Source organism: Lissotriton helveticus, chromosome 9, assembly GCF_964261635.1.
Source record: "Lissotriton helveticus chromosome 9, aLisHel1.1, whole genome shotgun sequence".
In the NCBI taxonomy this organism is placed as follows: Eukaryota; Metazoa; Chordata; class Amphibia; order Caudata; family Salamandridae; genus Lissotriton; species Lissotriton helveticus.
Genome location: NC_136070.1, coordinates 339,944,485 through 339,966,447, shown reverse-complemented (window position 1 = coordinate 339,966,447; position 21,963 = coordinate 339,944,485). Strand labels below are relative to the sequence as shown.

The 21,963-nt window shown below is 43.9% G+C and overlaps 1 protein-coding gene across 1 annotated transcript in view; it reads left to right on the top strand.

Annotated features, from left to right (window-relative positions):
• The window catches only part of TDP1 (tyrosyl-DNA phosphodiesterase 1), a 934,974-nt gene that overhangs the window by 734,621 nt on the left and 178,390 nt on the right, over positions 1–21,963 (top strand). The window contains exon 15 of the mRNA XM_078660064.1: positions 16,983–17,097. Within this exon, the coding sequence (XP_078516190.1) occupies positions 16,983–17,097 (115 nt within the window). The remainder of the gene's footprint in view (positions 1–16,982; positions 17,098–21,963) is intronic.

Sequence of the window (21,963 nt, the reverse complement as noted above, 5' to 3'; positions counted from 1 at the left end):
AAGCCCCCATGATGCAGATACCGTTATCTGACGCAGTCACACTACGGCACAGGAACGTGTTATCTGATTAGGTCATAACGCTTGAGATCTAATTAGACAAGCGACATTCCTCCAGCCCCTGATAAGGCATACGACGTTCTCATAACAAATCAAACCTATGACAACCTGGAAAATCCGTGCGGCCATTGTTTTGATTTCACAGAGAACTTTTAGTAAAGAATGTGCTAACGAGCAAGTCGTATGACATCTTTATTGACGTATCTATGTCCATCCTTACGTCAATCTCGGCACCTTTAAGGTATAAATATTGCCGATCTTGCCCTATGCAAACACACGCGTGGTGACGAGACGGAGCAGCCATACTTGCCGAAGCCGAGAGCAGAAGCAGACCCCGCTGGCAGCAGCCCAGCCTTCCTGACGCGCTGAGAGACGCGCTGCTATCTCAAGCCGAGAGACCCAGCACCGGCGCTTCTGGGCAGCCCTCGCAGGCAGCCTGGAATATCGAGAGCAGAGAAAGAGATACCATTCCTCATTCATCCTAACTTCCAGGTACAGAACTGAATAACCCCTCACAGAGAATTCTTTAGTTATTCACTTGGCAAAAACAAACTTAACTTAAACTGTAACTTTCTATTCCCGCCCACGCATTAGACTTGGGTCAGGTACACGGGGTAGGCGTATTTAGAAACACCAGTTGAGTACGTTTAGTCAAATGTATATGTGTATGTAAATATATTTTAATCATTTTAAACATCATATGGCTCAGAAACCATATCAATGTTTTTACAGTATTATTTTATACTATTGCTTTTAATGTATGCACTTTACTTAACTATAAGTATTGCAATAATATCGATCCATTTCTCTTGTACGAGAAAAGAGACTGATCAATAAATAACACCTTTTTATTGAACACGCCCGTCTCTTCCTTTTCTCTACAATCTGATGAGACTAAGAATGCACGTACTGACTGAGTAAAATAATTGCCTTGTGCTCACACGACTCTCGAGATTGACTCTTGATTAGGGGAGAGCAACGTTGTCATGTTCTATGGTTGTCAGAAACTAAATCCCTTCTTGTCTAATCAGGGGAGTTAATTCTTTCCTGAACATTCGAGAAAGTTTCTAGCGAACTCTGAGCTACGCTGGCAAACCCAAAGCTTAAGTCTAGTATCGACAGTAGTAGACCTAGTTAACGTCTGGCCTAGGCCTTTACTGCTGTAGGTATTATTCCAATGCGCAGAGCCTATTGGGAAGATAGGAACTACACTACATGGCGCCCAACGCGTTTGGAAAGGGCGATAAAACTAACGTAAGACATTTAAAGTAACTCAGTCGTGCTTTCTCACTCAGACCCCTTTTCCCAAATACTCCAAAGACGTCTGGAGTGGATGAAAGGTAATATCCTCCAAAACCGCACAGGAGGGAACTCCTATGTAAGGTTCTTGGTTTAGTCAACGTTGAAGGATACACTGTTCCAAAATATTGTGCATCTAATCTTTCTTCCAATAAGAAACCTGATCTGCAAACAAAAAGAATAACCTTTCTAACAGTAAAATGTCAGAAAGTGATGAAGAAAGAGAGGCAGTTAGATTAGCAGCTGAAATAGTAGCAGCTGATACTGCAGCACTAGATGCAGACGGGGATATAATACTCATCCCGGTCGCCAAAAGGAAATCTATAACCTTAAAACTTTTAGAAAATGGACTGACACCTAGAGGTGGCACAGTCATATTCGTAATTGAGGCACACGAATATCGGCAGACAGAGGTATACTATTCATGGATACATTTTCCAGCAGCAAATGCTGTAACAAAGTACTTCCACTATTACAAAATAGAGGTACCACCCGACATTTACACTCCTTTCGAGGAGGTGGAAGTACCACTCAAATTCCAAGAGCATTTGCTCTTATTTGATGGCGCCCTAATACATAACAATCACATTACAAGGCTCGGTCCTTTAGGTAGACCAGGAGCAACGTGGCCGGTCTTAGCCGGATACACACCACACCCAGACATCGAAGGAATGTCTACAGGAGAGCTGTTAATACAGCTAAAACAATTACTAAAAATTCATAGACAATTAGTTCAGTATGTAATGCGGACTTCAACAATTCAACCAGCGATTGAACTACCACAGCTGACCCCTCACCAGGGGAACACAAATAAAATCACACCACAGAACATCCAATCCTGCCTAGGTAAAGTTCCGGCTAAACGGGAACAAATACCATTCTGGTTGGCACAGAAAATCACCCAAATAGAGGCGGTGTTTCCTGACACCACCCCGCTAGAAAAACACAGGATTCTGACTATATGTCTCCCAATGGGAATCGCACCACACATAGAGGACTGTGACACTTGGGGTACAGTCTTTTCTTCAATCTACACAAAAACGCACGGTGTTCCATCCATTTCGGTAATACCAGATGTGCTAAAACAAATTCAAGATGAATACGGTCCAGAACCAGCTTTAACTCTTGGTATGAAATTACTGAAAGACTTCAAGCAGGTCTCGGCTATATTACTAGCCAATATAAAAGGTGAAGCAGCAAACGTGGCGATCCGCCAGAGGTTAAAAGAGACAGATATAGCAGACCAACCAGCTGAAATTGCCAGAATCATAGAAAAATCCTATGAGGAACTAGGTAGAGATAGTTTAGGTGGAATACCAGTAAAACCGCAACTGACTGAAAGTCCAGAAAAAATATTTTTTAATAATAATTCACCAAAAAAGAACTGGGATGGAAACAAACAATCCAATCCAAAAGAAAAGAAATTCCAGTCCCGAGGAAGGTCTCCTAGGCGAAGAGAAAAGTCTCCAAACCGAAGACAGAGGTCACCGCAGAGTGACCCCTCTGGGAATAGATATAACCTTAGAAATAGGGATAATATTAAAAAACCTGATAGATATCAAGACATTGATACACGTCCCTCTCAATCTTTTCAGACTTCCTCGCAGAAATCGGAAAGAAGAGGACGATCAGAACAAAGAGAAGAGCACGCCAAGTCCAAAGACAAGGAACCTGCTCAGCTAAAAAAGAAATTACAATTTCCAAAAAAGAAGGTAGCCAGTATCAAGGTAGTTAACAATGCCGAGAATACTGAGGACACAACTGAAAAACAGAGAGTGGGCTCAGACAATGCTAGACAGCGCAGCAGAGGTGAGCATAGCTCGCAAAGTCCTTATGAATCATCTGGAGACAGTGGACATGAATGAATATCTTCAAGTGGAAACTGCAGACACCAGAGTTAGCAAACCCCACAAGATATACGAGATAACATTACGTATAGAGGGAGATAAGACTAGGAAAATAAGGGGACTATTTTGGGATAACCTCTCCAAGGGCTATGACATCCTTCTAGCTGAAAAAGACTGGCCACCAGAGTTTGTCAGGGAGTGCCCTCATGGCGAAGAAGTAATTATGCCTGCCTTCTCGAATCAAATCCCGATTCATAAAAAATACACACTTGCTAGAAAGTGGGCAGTGGCCTTAGCACCTGCTTTATATAAAAATCATGTAGGATGGGATGAGGATTCTCCTCCTCACAAAATCCAGTTAAAATCACAACCTACTGCACAAAGGCAGTACCCAATTAAGCAAGAAGCTAAAAAACAGGTAAATGAAATACTAGATCAGCTAGAATACCAGGGGGTGATTGAAACTTGCACCTCACAAATGAACAATCCTTTGTTTCCGGTCTCCAAACCAGACAATACATATTGTCTAGTTTTGGATTACCGACACCTTAACACAGGTTGCAAAACCTTTGCAGTGCAAAACTCACACAGTGCTGCACTAATGAATAACATAGTGCGCAAAAAATACAAAACAACCTTGGACATCTCCAATGGATTCTTTTGTCAAAACATAGCACCAGAGAGCAGATATTTAACTGCATTCTCAGTAAATGGCACTCAAAAACAATTCTGTCGGTTAGCCCAGGGGTACAAGAACAGCCCGGGGGTATTCTCAGCGAGAGTAACAGAATTACTACAACTATATGATGATGAAGCATTATCTTATGTCGATGACATTTACTTAACAGATGATGACTTGGATACTCACTTGAAAAGAGTGAACACCATAATACTTGGGTTCGCTGCAGAGGGTTACAAATTCAACTTTAAAAAAATCCAGAATTGCCCATTTAACGGTCTTATACGTAGGATATGAATTATCAAGTATAGCCTGGTTGACAATTTTCTAAATAGAACTAGAAGAATTAAAAAATCTAAAATATGAAAAGACGTATCCTCTGCCAATCGACATTCTGCCTCTACGACATTACGCCTGTGTAATCTATACAGATGGACATGCTCAACCCTCCGTTTGGGGAGAACATGCATACAACCCCACATGTGAGATTACAAAAGAAGTGTGGCGCGGAGGTAAACTAAGACCTCTATTAACAAAATCACACTCAGTAGAAACTAATTCAGAACTACAAACTGAAATAATAGCATTAAAAATGGCGCTGGATAATGCGGATCGCGAATTCCCGACACTTATAGTGTCAGATTCATATTACTGCGTCAAAGCATATAACAAGGATTTGCAGACATGGATTCAGAACGGTTACAAAGATGACACAGATGCACCAATAAAGCAGAAATTGCTCTGGGAACAAATAGCTCTTTTACAAAAAGAACTACCAAAGACTCACGTGACACACTCACTGAGTCATCAGCGTGATGGCGTTCACGTTGTAGGGAATTCATTGGCTGAAACAGCCGCAGCGGCAGCCACTAAACCGGCTCCCGTAGATCGAAAAAAACGTACATTAAAATACATTGACGGTGAAACAATGCTGGCGGTGAAAACGTCATCAAAAGGCGACTGCTCAGCGTTACCGATCAACTATCCACTCAATTATACATACATAATCGATGCAAACTCCGTCCCTTTTGCTCGAATCCCTGGAGTGGGGGATAGAGTGATTCCAAACATGGACAGGAGAAGCTTGTTAATCGCAGACGCACACATGGGCGAGGGTCTCAGACACCTCAAACTGAAAGATTCTCTGGAAGAATTACAATCACGGTACTGGTGGCCAGGCATGAGCCTGCATTACACCATGTTTGTAAAAAACTGCCCAAACTGCAACAGAGATCGCAGTGGGGAGAGAAACAGTTTAATACCTCGTCGTATCAAGGCAGATAATATCACCAGTAAAAAGCAGGGCTTGCGATTAACATATACAGGCTAGTTTCCACTTATAATGTAGATCACCAGCACTCGGCTGACGTCCGGACTGTTATACAAAGATTTGCGAGTCTAAATGGCATATACGCTAAGAGCATGCTCCGTTTGACCATTGTTTTCACTCAAGCCCTCCGGCCGGGGGGGGGAACATGGCCAAATGAGCACAGCCCAGCGGGAATCTTCTCACTTCCTTCCTGAGGGTACGGGATGGTGTAAAGAAAAAACCAAGGCAGAAAGCAATCTATAATGGAAAGGATATTAGGTTCGGGAGCTGGGTGGGTCAAACATCTAATAAGTGTCCAACGTAGTCTAAATAACTTGCCAAGAAATTCTCTGAAGGGATTCAGTCCGTACGAATTATTGTTTGGAACTAGAATGATTATCTCTGACCTCGACAGTCAGACTTCAGTGGTTAAAGAAAAAAGCTTTGATGTCAAAGACCGTTTGGCTATTTTGCAGGACTTAAACAAAACAAGAAAAGACCTGAGCAACATACAGTTGAAACAACAGCCAACAACCACTGAAGAATCACCACCTGTCCCAGCAAGACCTGTCTGGATTCCAAAAGTCGGGGATCTAGTCAGGGAGAAGATCGCGGTAAAGAAGGAATTTGGGCCTTCTTACAGAAAAGCAGTTCCTGTCTTGTCTGTCAACGGGACAAGATCAGTTGTACTACCGCCACTTGCTGGTAAAAAGGAGAACCGAGTTGTATCCATCGACCTGGTAAAACCACAACATGTGGCCGATAACAAACAGTAGGCCAAGTGGACTCCCAATAAGTAGCAGAACACCAAGGTTTGCTACCAGTACAGAGGTCCTAACAAAGAGGCTCATCACATTCGAAACGCCTACAGAAGAACAACAAGGACTATGCAACAATGCAATAGAACTCAGACCTCTGACAACCCAAATAAAAACATTTAGCAGAGACACACCAATCTACAATGAAGTACCAAGTGACAATGCAAGAAACAAAAATCCTGAAGCAATTGGAACAATTGACAGAACTGCATCCGGGTACTTCATCAACTTCGATGATTCCTCTGAAGGCTTCAGTGAATCAAAGACACAGCCATCATCAAAATCCTTTAAAGACAAAGCTAAGGAACTTTTGAACCAACTGAAAGAAACATATCTGATTTCTCCATGGATTGAATTTTGGGTGGGTTTTGGTGCATTTATCCTCATACTTTGGCTAATCATGGTATTTACTTTGGGACGCTTCATTGAGGGAAAATATGCTAAAATGGACACAGCAAGTCAGAACATCAACTTGGTCCTCAAACCACACACATCTTCACACGTCGAGAAAAGAGAACTTTCTTCAGCCAACTTCACAGCCAATCCGATACCTGGTGGGGTAGCCTGGGACAACACTGACTATGAAATTTATGGTCCGGTCGAGATCCTGAAATATCCACACCAAATCAAGATCTCCTTGAGTGACTTTGCAAAACCAAACTCATTTGCTGATGATTGGGACTTCGAAAACATTAATAACATGATGTCTGACTTAGTAATGTCTGCTAAATTTACAAAACATGATTATTTGCAAGGTTCCACAAATTATGACAGTATGTATTGCTATAACCACTATGGTAACCATTTTTTACATAAATCTGCACAACCTAGAAATGTTTTAAATTATAATCAATGGGAACATTGTGCTACACCTCCAAAAGGGAGCTCAAGAACCGTTTACGACAAATATTCATATTTTTCAGGTTTTAACACAAGTAATGCTGAAACATTTTATTTTAAATTGTCAATCAAGACAGGGATGAAAACCATGATAACCAACACAAAATTGATATATTCAGATTCATTCTTCGAAAAAATGAATACTTTTGGATTTGATTATTGGGACAAAAATGTTGATTTGAAAAGTGTTTGGGGTACAAAAGATTGGCAAGTACAGGGTTTAGAAGCTTTGTTAAGAGCCTGCATGATCCCAGAACAAATGATATTTTTAAATGACACTGTTCAACAAACCACCTGTCTTGGCTTAGCCAAAATCAAAGATTTAAATAAACCGTCTATTCCAAAGCCAACAATGTTTAGCAATAACTCTGATACAGATGAAGAGATAGACGTAAACCATATATTAAACCAAAACAGAACACATCCTGATTGGAAACAATGGTTGATCTGGCCCACAGATACAAATAACTGTCAAGATAGATTCCTGAACAAAACACAGGGTTTCAAAATGACCAGGCCAGACCCTAGATATCCCCAGAGACATCACCCAGGGATAATAACAACCTACAGTGTGGGCAAATTATGCCTTCAATGGCTACAAACTTCCACACTGCCTGAAATTAAGCAACACCTAACTTTACTTACTGATGGTGCTGACTTGCGTGATTTCATAATGGGACCACGCAAACAGCGTCAAAAGCGTTTCATAGCAGCCTCTGTATATGCAGCATACAATGAGGCCTGGAAGGTTACTCAAATTGAGACAGCAGAGAGAATACGGGAAATTGACCGTATTAATTTGGAAAAATCACTTTCTGTAGTGGACAATGGGTTAATGACTCTGTCCTCCAGAATTTTTTCTTTGGACAGCATTGTGTCTTCAGCAATCGACATATTATCGCAAGACTTACTGTTATTACAACATGGTCAGTCACAATTGCGTTCTATTGTACAGCTTGGCTGGACGTTACAAAATCTGCGTTCAGGCTATGTGCCTTGGCGTTTAATCAACACAACGTCACTATTCCAAATCTTTAACCTTACTGATAGACAAATCGGTATGGCGCAAAAGGGTGCTGATTATACAATCTTGAGCATTGAAAAACTAGAAAGATTACCAATGACAATGTCAGAACGACCTGTCAGTGAATGGATAATCCACGGAATCATAAATATTCCAATCTCAACCTTCAGGTTTCAATACTGCCAAAAATATATACAGGCTGGCATGTACGAGAAATTGGGAAAGGGGTACCTTAAAACAACTTGGAACCTGCCCTATTCACATGCATGTGTCAGTAATAAAGGACAGAAAGTGTTTCTTAGTGGCAACAATTGTGCTATGTCACTAAGCGGCACGCTTCTGTGTAACGGAATTAGTTTGCATGGAGCCTGTGAAGGAAATTCATACAACCTTTCATGTCACCAGCAAGGCGCACCTGCAACTGAAATAGAACCATTCTTTCAAAGACTCTATAATGGGAGTTACATTCTTATTGTAGACCGCAGATGTTGTAGTCTTATGCCCGGGACTCCTTATCTTGTCACTACGACTGCGAAGGTCAAGTGCTGTGGACGTTCTTTGTTCCCCAGCTCCTTTCCAGACAGGGAGGCAAGGGCATGGCCCAGTTTGAAAATTACTTCTATTCGAATAGATACTTTAAGCAGAATGAAAACAGTGCTTCTTCAGACGCCTACAAGGCTCACGTCATCAAAAGAAACGTATGATCTACAAGTCGCAAGGACGACTGCAGAGATACATACATTATTATCAACTAATTCCCCCGTACATTTCGCGGAAATCCTGAGCGAAATCTTAAATATTTCTGATACCACTGGGGTCTCAAAGGTATTTAAGACAGTATTTTCGATGGCATTAACACCATTCAAAGCCATACTGGGTATTTTTCCAGATTTCAAACCATTCGATTTTTGGCGGACTTCCCCTGATCCTGGGACTAATTGCAGGAATCCTATTCTTAGTCCTTATTTTTCGTTATGGCAACCCATGTCACAGATCAAACTCTCGCGACAATGGAAGACACGATCCTAGCCATTGGATACCGGGACCGGATATCAAAAATCCTGGGACTCTCCCGGCTTAGAGACCTAAACATGACTTGGTTTCTATCATTTCGACCGATGTGGCAAAGGTGTGTTTTACCTGTATTGAGATGTCTGCTATGCGGAGAAGAATGCGTGTTAGACACCTGTCTGATGCTACAATCGGATGCGCCAGTGGATGCAGATACATTGTTGGTTCCTACCAAGGTTCACGCTTTGTGCTGCCCTCAAAGGCTGCCAATCCTGATGACGGCATTCCTGGAGTCTTCACCACTGCGATTGAAGAGTAGTGAAGTTCAAGATGAAAGCAGCATCGAACAGGTACGACCTTCTGTCAGCAATGCGAATCAGAATGTCAATGGAGGCAATCATGCGCACGAATGCATGGTTACACCTATTTCCGACTTAGTGGAACTTTCCCATGAAGCTGTTGACAGTTTTTTCGAAAGCCTTAATGATATGATGGTCTCTCCAGAACAGAAATAGAGACTTTTGAGCAAGCTCGCACACGGCGTTCCCTGAATTCGGCCTTCAACTTTAAAAATAAAGTCACATGAACAATTTTTCCCACCAGTTCACGGACAACAATTTTTTAGCAGCCCCAAATTATTTTTACATAATTTTCGGGACACTTATCTTCTGCTTAAAGTAAGAAACTATTCCTAGAGAACTAAGATTTCTATTTTTAGATACTTTATAAACTTTAGTTGCCCGCTGGTATGTTCACAAATATTTTATTATGTGATGAAATGGTCTCGGACTTTCTTTCTGTATAGCCATATTAAGAGCCATTTCATGTGTATTTCTCATATACCAAATAAGCAATAATGTCTACAAATGCGTGTTTACTTTAGCGTTTAATTCATAGCTTAAGTGCATACAATATATGACTGAAATTTTTCAGTATATTTGAAAATTTCAAAATGCATTTATGTATTTTGGGGTGGTAAGGTATACACTATACTCTATAGTATGTTGTACTATGTTATACTATGCATAGATTAGTAAATATGACCATAGTTAGCGTGGAGTGGGTGTCATGTATTCCTATAGGTTCTGAATCGATCCCCCTATTCCTGACCCTATTCTGGTTAAACTAACTATCAAGTTAACTAACAGTCAGCCCATGAGGCAAGAAAAGCCCCCATGATGCAGATACCGTTATCTGACGCAGTCACACTACGGCACAGGAACGTGTTATCTGATTAGGTCATAACGCTTGAGATCTAATTAGACAAGTGACATTCCTCCAGCGCCTGATAAGGCATACGACGTTCTCATAACAAATCAAACCTATGACAACCTGGAAAATCCGTGCGGCCATTGTTTTGATTTCACAGAGAACTTTTAGTAAAGAATGTGCTAACGAGCAAGTCGTATGACATCTTTATTGACGTATCTATGTCCATCCTTACGTCAATCTCGGCACCTTTAAGGTATAAATATTGCCGATCTTGCCCTATGCAAACACACGCGTGGTGACGAGACGGAGCAGCCATACTTGCCGAAGCCGAGAGCAGAAGCAGACCCCGCTGGCAGCAGCCCCGCCTTCCTGACGCGCTGAGAGACGCGCTGCTATCTCAAGCCGAGAGACCCAGCACCGGCGCTTCTGGGCAGCCCTCGCAGGCAGCCTGAAATATCGAGAGCAGAGAAAGAGATACCATTCCTCATTCATCCTAACTTCCAGGTACAGAACTGAATAACCCCTCACAGAGAATTCTTTAGTTATTCACTTTGCAAAAACAAACTTAACTTAAACTGTAACTTTCTATTCCCGCCCACGCATTAGACTTAGGTCAGGTACACGGGGTAGGCGTATTTAGAAACACCAGTTGAGTACGTTTAGTCAAATGTATATGTGTATGTAAATATATTTTAATCATTTTAAACATCATATGGCTCAGAAACCATATCAATGTTTTTACAGTATTATTTTATACTATTGCTTTTAATGTATGCACTTTACTTAACTATAAGTATTGCAATAATATCGATCCATTTCTCTTGTACGAGAAAAGAGACTGATCAATAAATAACACCTTTTTATTGAACACGCCCGTCTCTTCCTTTTCTCTACAATCTGATGAGACTAAGAATGCACGTACTGACTGAGTAAAATAATTGCCTTGTGCTCACACGACTCTCGAGATTGACTCTTGATTAGGGGAGAGCAAAGTTGTCATGTTCTATGGTTGTCAGAAACTAAATCCCTTCTTGTCTAATCAGGGGAGTTAATTCTTTCCTGAACATTCGAGAAAGTTTCTAGCGAACTCTGAGCTACGCTGGCAAACCCAAAACTTAAGTCTAGTATCGACAGTAGTAGACCTAGTTAACGTCTGGCCTAGGCCTTTACTGCTGTAGGTATTATTCCAATGCGCAGAGCCTATTGGGAAGATAGGAACTACACTACAAAAGTGTGCACGCTTCAGTAGGGTTCTGGAAGTCCTTGCCTCTATCTCCTATGGGAAAAGTGGCTATCATAAAAATGATAATACTACCCTGTTGCCTCTACACTCTACAACACTCCTAGAAAATCCCTAAATCATATTTATCGGCACTCAATAGCCTATTGGTAGAGTTGCTGTGGGGGAATAAACGGAAACGTGTTAAATTAGACACTCGACAACGGAAGTGGGTGGATGGGGGTGGAGGTACCCCATATGCATCTATACTATATGGCGGCAAAATGCCGTCTACTGGCTGCATGAAGGTTGTAATTGGGAGAAGGCCCGGCTGGAGGGCACCTACAGTAGTAGTACTCTGTTGGAGTTACTCATGATGGGAGTTGCAGTTCCGAATGAATACCCATACATGATTAGATATGTGACAAGAGTCTGGGAAGATAATTTATGAGAGTAATCTGGAAGGCACCCTATTCCCCTGACGTGCCACTGTGTGTCATAAAACCGTTCAAAAAATTGCAGAGTCCAAGTCTGTCTAGCGATGGAAAGATGGTAGGTGCCTTACAATGAAGGATCCGTACAATAATGGTGCATTTATGACCTGAGAGGAGGCAGTGGCCATCTTTGACCTGGGTGCAGGACAATTCCTACAGTATGGTAAGATTGCGGCAGTGGCTTGTGAGATATGGAATTCCTTTCCAGAGGAGCCCCCCTGGTACAGCTGTCCTCCCAAGTATAATATCAATGTCGGGTGGGTGACGCTTAATCTCCTTTATCTATAGGGCTCTTCGAGGCGATTTTCCGGTCAAGGCTCTTCCGGTCCATGCAAGATGGAAGAAGGAATCGGAGGTACCCATAACAGCATGAGAGTGGGCAAGAGTGCATGAAGGAGTCCGCGAAGTGAGCTCCAACGCACGCTTTAAGTTAATCCAATATAACATAGTGCACCAAGTATATCTAACACCACAAAGGCTAAGTACGTTTATCCGGAACCATCAGATGCCTGCCCTAGGTGCGGGGAAGCAGCAACACGCCTTGTACACATGATATGGGAATGTAGGTGCTTGAGGCCTTTTTGGGAGGGAGTGTTAGAGCTTATACACAAAGCAACTGAATGGTTCATTCTCGGGACGATACGTTCAGCCCTACTGAATCTAATCCACACCCCAAAAAAGAAAAAATTGAGTAGGAAGTTTGTGCTGTTAGGGTTTGTGACTGCAAAGAGAAGAATACCAATCTTGTGGCTCAGCCCGATCGCACCCCTCATCAGGAAATGGATGCGCATTATGAAAGAATGGGCTACAGCCGAACTGATCCAGATGACACATATAAGGAAAGATGATAGACTTGGGAATGATGCAGGGACATGGTCCACAATTATTGCAGACTTGAGAGATTCCCAAGAGGAGAGGTAGAGTCGGAGGAGACTCACAGCAAACCCCGGAATAAGAACTGGGATGGATGGTTGCATGGTACTGCACTTCGGCTGATGGTTATCGGACTCCAGACAAGAGTACAGACATAATACACCGAGACACAAAAGTGGGTGGGATGGGGGGAGTTATGTTTGTAGAAGAATGATATAGTTATTATTGCAATAGAGTTCAATAAAATTTTGATCCTGCAACAGACGAAATACACTAAAAGTTATGTAATTTATGAACTACACCTGGAATATGCTACAAAATGCCAATAAAGAGTGTTAAAAAAAACTGTGAGTATGAGGTCGAACAAATGCCCCTACAGTGGCTGCATGAATCCACCAAGCCCGCATTGTCTGCAGTGAGAACAGAATCGACACATCACCTTTGTTGCGATAACAGAACCCGAGCGTTGCACTCCGAACCAGCGCATTGCCAACAGAACCATCACATGGGCGCCACTGCAGAAGGATGACAACACATCCCTTTGACTGCATGGAGAAACCTGGCACCACGACTTCAGAACCAACAGATCGTGGAACCGGCACTTTGTCTTCAGAACCTTTTCATTAATTAGGTTTCTTGTAAAGCAGGTCTACTCACGCTTAGGGTCTGAAGGCACTGAAGGGGGGAGATCTGCAGTTCAGTCGAAGAGCCAGGGGTGACGTTCTTTCTGAATTGAGGCATTGACGGTGATTGCCTGAGATGTGAAGGCATTGAGTTCCAGGTCTTCGCAGCGAGGTAGGAGAAGGATCTTCCTTCAGCAGTGGTCTTGTGGGTCAATGGGTTGGTGGCCAGGGTCATTTGGGCGGAGAGGAGATGTCTGGTGGGAGTGTAGAAGGAGAGGCGGTGGTTGAGGTATGCAGGTCCGGCATTGTGGAGGGCTTTGTAGGCATGTGTGAGGAGCTTGAATGTAATTTTTTCTGTTGATAGGTAGCCAGTGAAAGTCTCTCAGATGGCCTGTGATGTGGCTGTGGCGTGAGATGTTCAGAATGAGTCTGGCGGAGGCTGGCTACCTGCAAGCCTCTGCGTTGGCTCAGCCCACAGAGCTACTGTGCCAGCTTATTTGTATAAACTGATTTTTTTTATCCATTGAACTTGGTTTGGCTGTGATGACGAAGCATCATGCTACATCTCCACATCATCTTGTCCATAGCTCAATTTAGACCTGAGAAGATGCAACCCATATCCTCCCCAACCTAGAGCACCGCCCAGTAAATCTCAACCCAAGGCCTGGAACTGAGATGAGCACAGCCTAGCACCCTATAGATGCAGTGTATTGCCAAACCTTCCTGGAGCCCTCCCTAACCGCCTGGAGCAGTGCCCAGTCCTATCCCGAACCCAGAATAGCCTAGCACTATCTCAGTCCATCCGGTGTCAAGCCCACCACTGATTCCACAAATATTACTTTATCTCCCAGTGTCTTGGTTTCCACCTCTGTAAGGTCATGGACATTTAGAGGAAGACTAAAGGGAAGTATATACTCATATATAAATACTGGGGCACGTACAGTGACTGATGTCTTCATTTTGCTTGATATCAGCACTGTTCAGGCGCTGGTATACAGGGATTAGGGTGTGTAGAATACTCTACCTCCTAGGTCAATTCACATGGCTTGTGTAACTGGAGATAGAGCACATTACAGCCTTTACATGCTGTTGCAGCTGGTATGTGTGTGTTTATTGCTACTAAAGCTGGCTGTTTGTGACATTACTAAACACACACCCTGCTGTTGTACAATTTACCGTTAGCTTATGTTTTTATAGCCAGTTCCACAACTTATTGGACGAGGTTAATTTGCTCATCACAGCTCGCCCTCTGAGTGTCCCAGGAAATGTAAACGGTGAGCAGCTCTGGTGCCTTCCATAGTCAATCCATTAACCAGGCACTTTAAGGAACCTTTCTGAGTACTCGGAGCCAGCAAAGATTATTCTTGCTTGAGAAATATGCTCATACTGAATTTGTTGACCAGTTGCACTGCAGTGTTCTGTGCTACCTACAGTTTGGCATGTAGCTGGTGTTCAAGTGACTTTCTGCACTTTTGCACAAGTACTGTTTTGATTTTGCTGCAGGGAGAGGTGACTTTGATTTGCACACACACAGTTGTTTGTGCCCCCAGGACCTTTTGGTGCCCAAATGAGACAGAGTTACAGATACCAAGATACAGGAGGAAGTGTGATTGGAATATTCGTTACTCTAAACACCCACAATCCATTGAAGCCTTGTTGGCTAAGGGCTTGCTCATTCCAGCCACTTGTTATAGCACCATGACAGGGCCGGCTTTAGCACTGGTGGCGCCTTGTGCAACTACAGTGTTTCTTGGCGCCCCCCCAATGACCAACGCTGCCACAGATTCCCTCACTACCACCCTTTAACAGTGCCCCTCAAGTCTCCATAACAGGTCTCTCAGATTAATTTAGTTTTATAGCGCCACTCATACCAGTGTGAGGGGTCAGAGCACTTTACATCATGCACACATTTAACAGAGACAATCACACGTGTAAATAAGTGTATAAGAAATGTTACATAAGACAGCGGATTACCAGATATAGGAGTCACATGTCATCCACACTTGTAGGCAGTATAGTTTAAGAGTCATGGGTCTGGAAAACTACAAATTCAGAATTTAAAACATAACACTAATTAGTAGGGGTTCCCTTTAATAATAATAATTCATTCCTACCCAAATTAACCCTCTTTGCCAGATTAGGTTTAAGAAAGAGCTGGCAAAAAAATATGTAGGTCTAATATACACCTTGCAGTTTGCATGCAGCTCCTTGATGACAGTTAATAGCTCATTGTTTTATATTAGGATTTCAACTTATAAACTGTAAGTAACAAAAAGATCTCTCTGAGCAGTAACCCATTGGCCTAATAACATTATATGCACGCTGTGAGCTGCATGGCACATGTTCTTAGCAGCAGGCACAGTAACCCTCTGAGCTACCTTACAAGGAGTTAAACTTCCACTAGACAAAACTTCGTCTCTCTCCAGGAAGAACATTAAATCACAGGAGCTACCTTGACATTTGTATTGATGTTTGGAAATTGCTGGTTTTCAAGCTATATTATATTTGCAAATGGGGCGCCCTCACCCCAAGTCAACTCCCGGTGCGGTGGCACCGATCACACCGCCGTAGAGCCGGCCCTGCATCATGATCCCATGGTAAAGCGTTCATCCTAATCCTCTCATTAGCCAAACATTCGCTTTCTGGATCTTTGCCTGAGTGGGCCAGAACCTCTTTAGATTCTACTATAAGGGTCGAGTATAGAGGAGGCAAAGTAGAATGTTCTCTGCCCAAAATTCAGGATTATTATTCCCTAGAACAGGAAAATTAAAATAAGGTTCCCTTTCACAATTGGTCAGGCACATGTGAGACCTTTAGATGAAGTCTAGGAAATACTTTGACCTACAATATGTAGAAAAATGACTTTTCATGGACTATACTGGCACAGCGTGAAATTGCCACTGTTCTGCCGCCAGCTGCGCACAGGTCCATGGCATTAGCATAGGCGCTAATGTCCTCCTTATTCACAAGAACAGCTAGATTGCTAGAAGCTTGCTTGATAAATCATGTAGGCTGATTGCTGTAGTCCCTCTATGATATGATTTTCGCCCCTAAGTTGTGGTTGTGAAGAGACACCTACTCCTCTGCAAGTCCTGCACCTAGTGTGTCTCTCAGTGACAGACTTCTCCAGCTTGCCTTCCAGCTCTTAATGCTTTCTCAGGTGACAGAGGTGGAGATCAAACAAACAGAAGGCAGGAAAACGGGTAGATAAGGTAGGGTAATACACAGAAGAGGCAAACAGCCTATTCAATCTTAGTTTTTTTTCTTTTACAGAGTTTTATATAGCGTGAACTTGACCCGAATCGGGTATCAGAGCGCTTTACATAGCACCAGCTGCATTACATGAGGACACATTCATTTCTGTTAGGCACGGGGAGATTAAGTGATTTGCCCAGAATCACAGGATGTTCAGCGTCATTGCCGAGACTCAAATCCAGTTCCCTAGATTCAAGGTCCACTGCCCTAGCCGTTAGGCCACATCCTCTCCCCAGAGATCATGCAAAGCTTCATCATGCAAAGCTTCCATCAAAGTTATCGATTTATGTGATTGAGTGTTATTCTGATTTAAATTTGTGTCCTGTGGGATGTAGGTCTGATGTATTTCTATGTCTTTTCAGGATCTGGATACCAACGCCTTTCATGTCAAGGTGAACGTGTTTTCCTCCAGCCAAGAGAAGGCCATGTCGTTCCCCGTGCCGTACGACCTGCCTCTGGAACGTTATGGCAGCAAAGGTACTGGGCAGTGTGCCAGCAAAGAGTCCTGGGTGGGGCCTACGAATAAACCGTATGGGGTTCCCTGCCTGGTGGCACCTTGTAAACATTTGATGTTTCAATTTGCTGTAATCTCTGTTTAAAAATCTGTTTGGCGAAGATGTTCACAGTTTGCAGAATATTTTCATGAAAAGTAAACATTTTGTGTTTTCTAAAGTAAAGCATAAACGTGTGGAATTAAAGCATCTTCTGATGGATACATCTTCCCACAGATTCCTCACTTTATCAATATCCTTTCCAGGTGCCAGGCTGGTCACAAAACATTTCCTCGTAATAGCTATCCAGTGCAGCCAGTTGTTGGCATGTGGCTTTCAGCTCAGCTCCACACAGCTTAATTTGTAAAATATGAAGTGCAGGTGCTCAAATTTTTGTGGGAGGTTCCAAGTGCTTGGAAGCATAAACTGCGCTACTTGATGAGTCAAAAGTAAACTTCCACTAGACAAAGTTCGATTCTCTGTTCATCAGCCCCATTAATCACCAGTTATATTGACACTTTTATTTTATTTTATAAAATTGCTGGTGGCAAGGAACACTGTAGCAGGTGCTTTTAACTCCATCATATATTTGAGAAAATGGCACCCCCAACTCCCCTCCCCCTGTCCCCAAAGTTAACACCCAGTGCTGTGGCGATGGTCACCCTTCCCTACAGCTGCCCTGTGCAGGCATGTGTAAGGGGCCTGTTGCAAATATTCACTGAGCCACGTGCACACAGTGTGGAGAAAAAGACAGATCTAAATTATTTCTGAACAGATGGAGGAATTCCAAACCTGCCACCGTTCTCTGGCTCATCGCAGATGAAAATTGCAGATTCTAGATATTTTCATAAGATCCAGTGATAGAGTAACATAAGGAAGGGGAACATAACAGCCAAACTCCCTCTTACGATACTACTCCCTTCTGTGCTGCCATTTGACTGTCTTGCGGGTCCTTCACAGCATGGCATATCACATCAGTGAATGAAACAGCTTCCTAAAAATTGTCCAAGGGTGCCTCACTGCCTCTAATTAAATTTCAGATGGTAGTGAGGTAGTGGTACATAAAATTGTGTGCACTGCTGCACAATGCAGTGCCATTTGCCCTTTCTTGTCACATAATTGAATCAACGCTGTGCTGCATAAATTGGCTGTACTGCAGCCTACAAGATGTTCTTTGGCGCATGAGGACTGTGCTGCTTTCAGCAGCTTGATGTCAAACTTGTGTGAACCACTGTCCCACCACAGCAATGCGATCCCCATCCCTGAAACGTTTGGTTAAAAGTGGGAAGGGGGGTGGGGATAGTTTAAATTCCATCTGGTTACTGCCTTGGCTGGGCAGAATGTCCTCAACCTGGTATTCCTTGCTCAGTAATGCCATGTTATTAATTAGTCCAAATATTATACTCAGTTAAACAGAACTCTGGGCAAACAAATACCAGGTCAGATATACATATGTCGTAGAGTCACGGGTGTCAGTGTGCCCACAACAGCTCTAAATAGCGCAGAGCATCATAAAATACAAAATATTAGATGGAACACACTTCCAGCACTGCACAGATGTACCACGTAGATGTATTTTACTGTGCCCACAACATCGCTTGCACACACCATCAGGACCCACCAACATACAACAGAATGTGTGTAAACAGAGTTCCTTAACTCCGCACAACAAAGCCCACGAAAGCTTTCAGTTGGCTATCCAAGTTCACAAACAGCACCCACAACATCAAGTTAATACACAGATAGACCTCCGGCCACACCCAGGAAACGGAAAACACATATGATTATCAAATATCAAACATTGTCACACTGACTGCACAAATCACTTGGCATGAGCATTGAAAATTCCAGTCCGCCATGAAATCCTTTAAAAGAAGGTGACAAGACACCGTTCGCAGTGGGGTTTTTAAGGCAATACCCCTAACAGCCCGATGCAAAACAATTAATTATAACATAAAATAACAAAACAGATGACTTGATTATGACTTATTTGGAATTTTTAAAAAAAACAAAAATCGAACACACCCGTCCTTACACAAACAAACCTTATATTCACAGATGATATTTACACATAAACGTTATCAAATCGATACATTTACAGTTAAATATAAATACGCGCGCACTCATACCTTTCCTCCGGCTCTGTCGCCGCCTGCCTCTCACTTCCCCTGCCCCTTCTCTTCCTAGGTGTCTGTACGTTTCTGCTCCAGCCAGTGTTCTTTCCTCACACTCTCTCGCTCTCTGCGCTTCAATTTCCTCAGGTTTTCTTTGCACTTCTTTTCTCTTCTCTCTCATCCCCATTTTTCTCTTAATTTTCATTATCATTAATTTTCATTATCATCTCCTCTCCCGCCACCTCTTCTTCCCTTCTTGGCAGGACTGTCTATGCCCTCGCTCAGCTGTGCTAGCATGTCCCATTACTCTGCCCTTCCCAAAGTTATGGCCTAGAAATGGGAAAAGTAAGATTCCCCGGCGCCCCTCTCACCCCACTCCCTGTTACACCAACCCCAGCACAGCCCCCACACACACACACACCGAGAGCACTGGAGACTGACACAGCCACGTCCTGCCCAGAGAGAGCCGGGGTGGAGGCTTGAGGAGGCAGGATCTCGCTCCTGTTATCCAAGAGCACGGTGAGCGCTCAGAGTTTGACTTAAGGAAAGTTTTGCATTTAAAGTATGCGAGGTGTCAGGGAGCGCAGGACCCCCGAGCTGTGTCAAGCCGAAGCGTAGCCCTCCTTTGTGGAGCCCGCCACAAGTTCGCTAATTCTCAGTGCCCCATAAAATGCCAAAGAGAACGCCGCCCTAAAAAGAAGCACCTCCCACTCCGAGCTACAAACAGTCTCCAGCGTGCCCAGTAAGGCTGTCAGCCGGGCCAATCCAATGGGCTTTCTCTTATCCTTCTGGTGTCCCTGAATACGGCGCCATCCCCTTAAAGCCTTACGTATCATAAAGGTATTAGTGGGATCCCGCAAGCCCCTAGCTTGAGCGAAGAATGACACCGCTGCCCTATGTCTGTTCGCAGCTGCCACCGAGCGCCCCTCCCTATGCATCCATTCTAAATAGGCTGCAAAGCCATCCTCCTCCGCCCAAAGCACTTCCCACTGTGGCCCCAAAAAAGAACAATAAGACAGAAACGCCCCTTCGTAAGCCGTCCTGGTCCTGGGGGCTAGGCTAGCGACCACGAGGTCCTGTAATCTGGGGCACCAATCTGCCAAAGTACTGCTGGGAAGTGTGCTGGCGAGGGGTCTGCTGTGGGGAGATGCTCCCTGAAAACCTGCATTTTGAAGCGAGAGAGGGAGTCAGCTGCATTGTTTAGAACACCAGGGACATGTTTGGCCCTAAAATTAGCATTCAGCTTAAGGCACCGCAGAACAATTTCTTTGACCAGACGAAGTATGAAAGGACACCGCGCCCCCTGCTGGTTGATACATTCTACCACTGTCATGTTATCTGACCAAAACACCACTGATTGGTTACATAGGTGTTCGGGCCAGACCATCAGTGCCACCCATATTGGGAAGAGTTCAAGGAAGCCAATGTTGCTGGTCAGACCCCATGTCTTCCATTCTTCCGGCCACTGTTGAGCGACCCACCTGTTCCCTAGGATGGCGCCAAAGCCCACACTACCGGCCGCATCAGTCCATAGGCCCAACTCCGCTGATGTTGTGAGCGGGCCGGGCCAGACCACCATACCGTTAAAATCCTCCAGGAATGCCATCCAAATAAGCATGTCCTGGCGAATTTCAGCCGATAGGCGAGTGCGGTGGTGCTTTTCCCTCAGCCCTTTCATCGCGTGAGCGATGGAGCGAGAGAAAGGGCGAGCCATGGGGATGATTCTCAGTGCGAAATTCAATTGGCCTACCACCTCCTGTAGTTGCTGCAGAGTGACCTTCTCCTTGCGGAGGCATAAATGCAGCGCTGACTTGAATTTGTCCACTTTGTCCCTAGGTAGTCTAAAACATCCTTCTAGTGAGTCAATCTCAATGCCGAGGAATTCTAAGCAGGTGGTCGGGCCAACTGTCTTCCCGGGCGCAAGCGGGACCCCAAAAGCCCGCATGAGCACGCAAAATTCCTGCAATGCCAGCACACACTCCTGAGATCCCGCTGTACCGAGGAAGAGGAAATCATCTAAATAATGCATGACCCGCTGATGGCCCGTCACTTGTCTCATGGCCCACTCAAGAAAGGAACTAAACATCTCAAAGTAGGCGCAAGATATAGAACAACCCATAGGCATGCATTTGTCCATGTAGAACATATCCCCAAAAGTGAAACCTAACAGATGCTGATCCGCTGGGTGGACTGGAAGGAGGCGAAAGGCTGATTCTATGTCTGATTTCGCCATCAGCGCCCCGGGTCCCGTGGCCTGTAATAGGTTAACAGCCTGATCAAAAGAGGCGTATCTAACACTACAAATACCCTCGTCAATGGCATCATTCAGTGACGTCCCCCTGGGTGCTGACAGGTTATGGATCAATCTGAATTGCCCTTTCTCTTTTTTGGGGACAACTCCTAGTGGGGAACACACAAAATTGGGTACCGGCACTTCAGAAAAAGGGCCAGCTATCCTGCCTAATGATAGCTCCTTGTCAATTTTGGCGGCCACCACCGCCGGATTATGCTTGACTGACAATTGGTTTCTACAGTGCGTGCTACCTGTGTATCCCGCGGCCGGGATCCTGAAGCCTTTAGAAAAACCTTCCTGGAGTAGGGTGGCTGATGTGTGGTCCGGGTATCTGTTCAACCATGGAATCATTGCCACCACATCCACTGGAGTGGGGGGGCCTACTCTGTCTATCTTATAGTGGCTTTCCCCTACCCCTCTGACCTGTGTTTCCCTGCTTGGACCT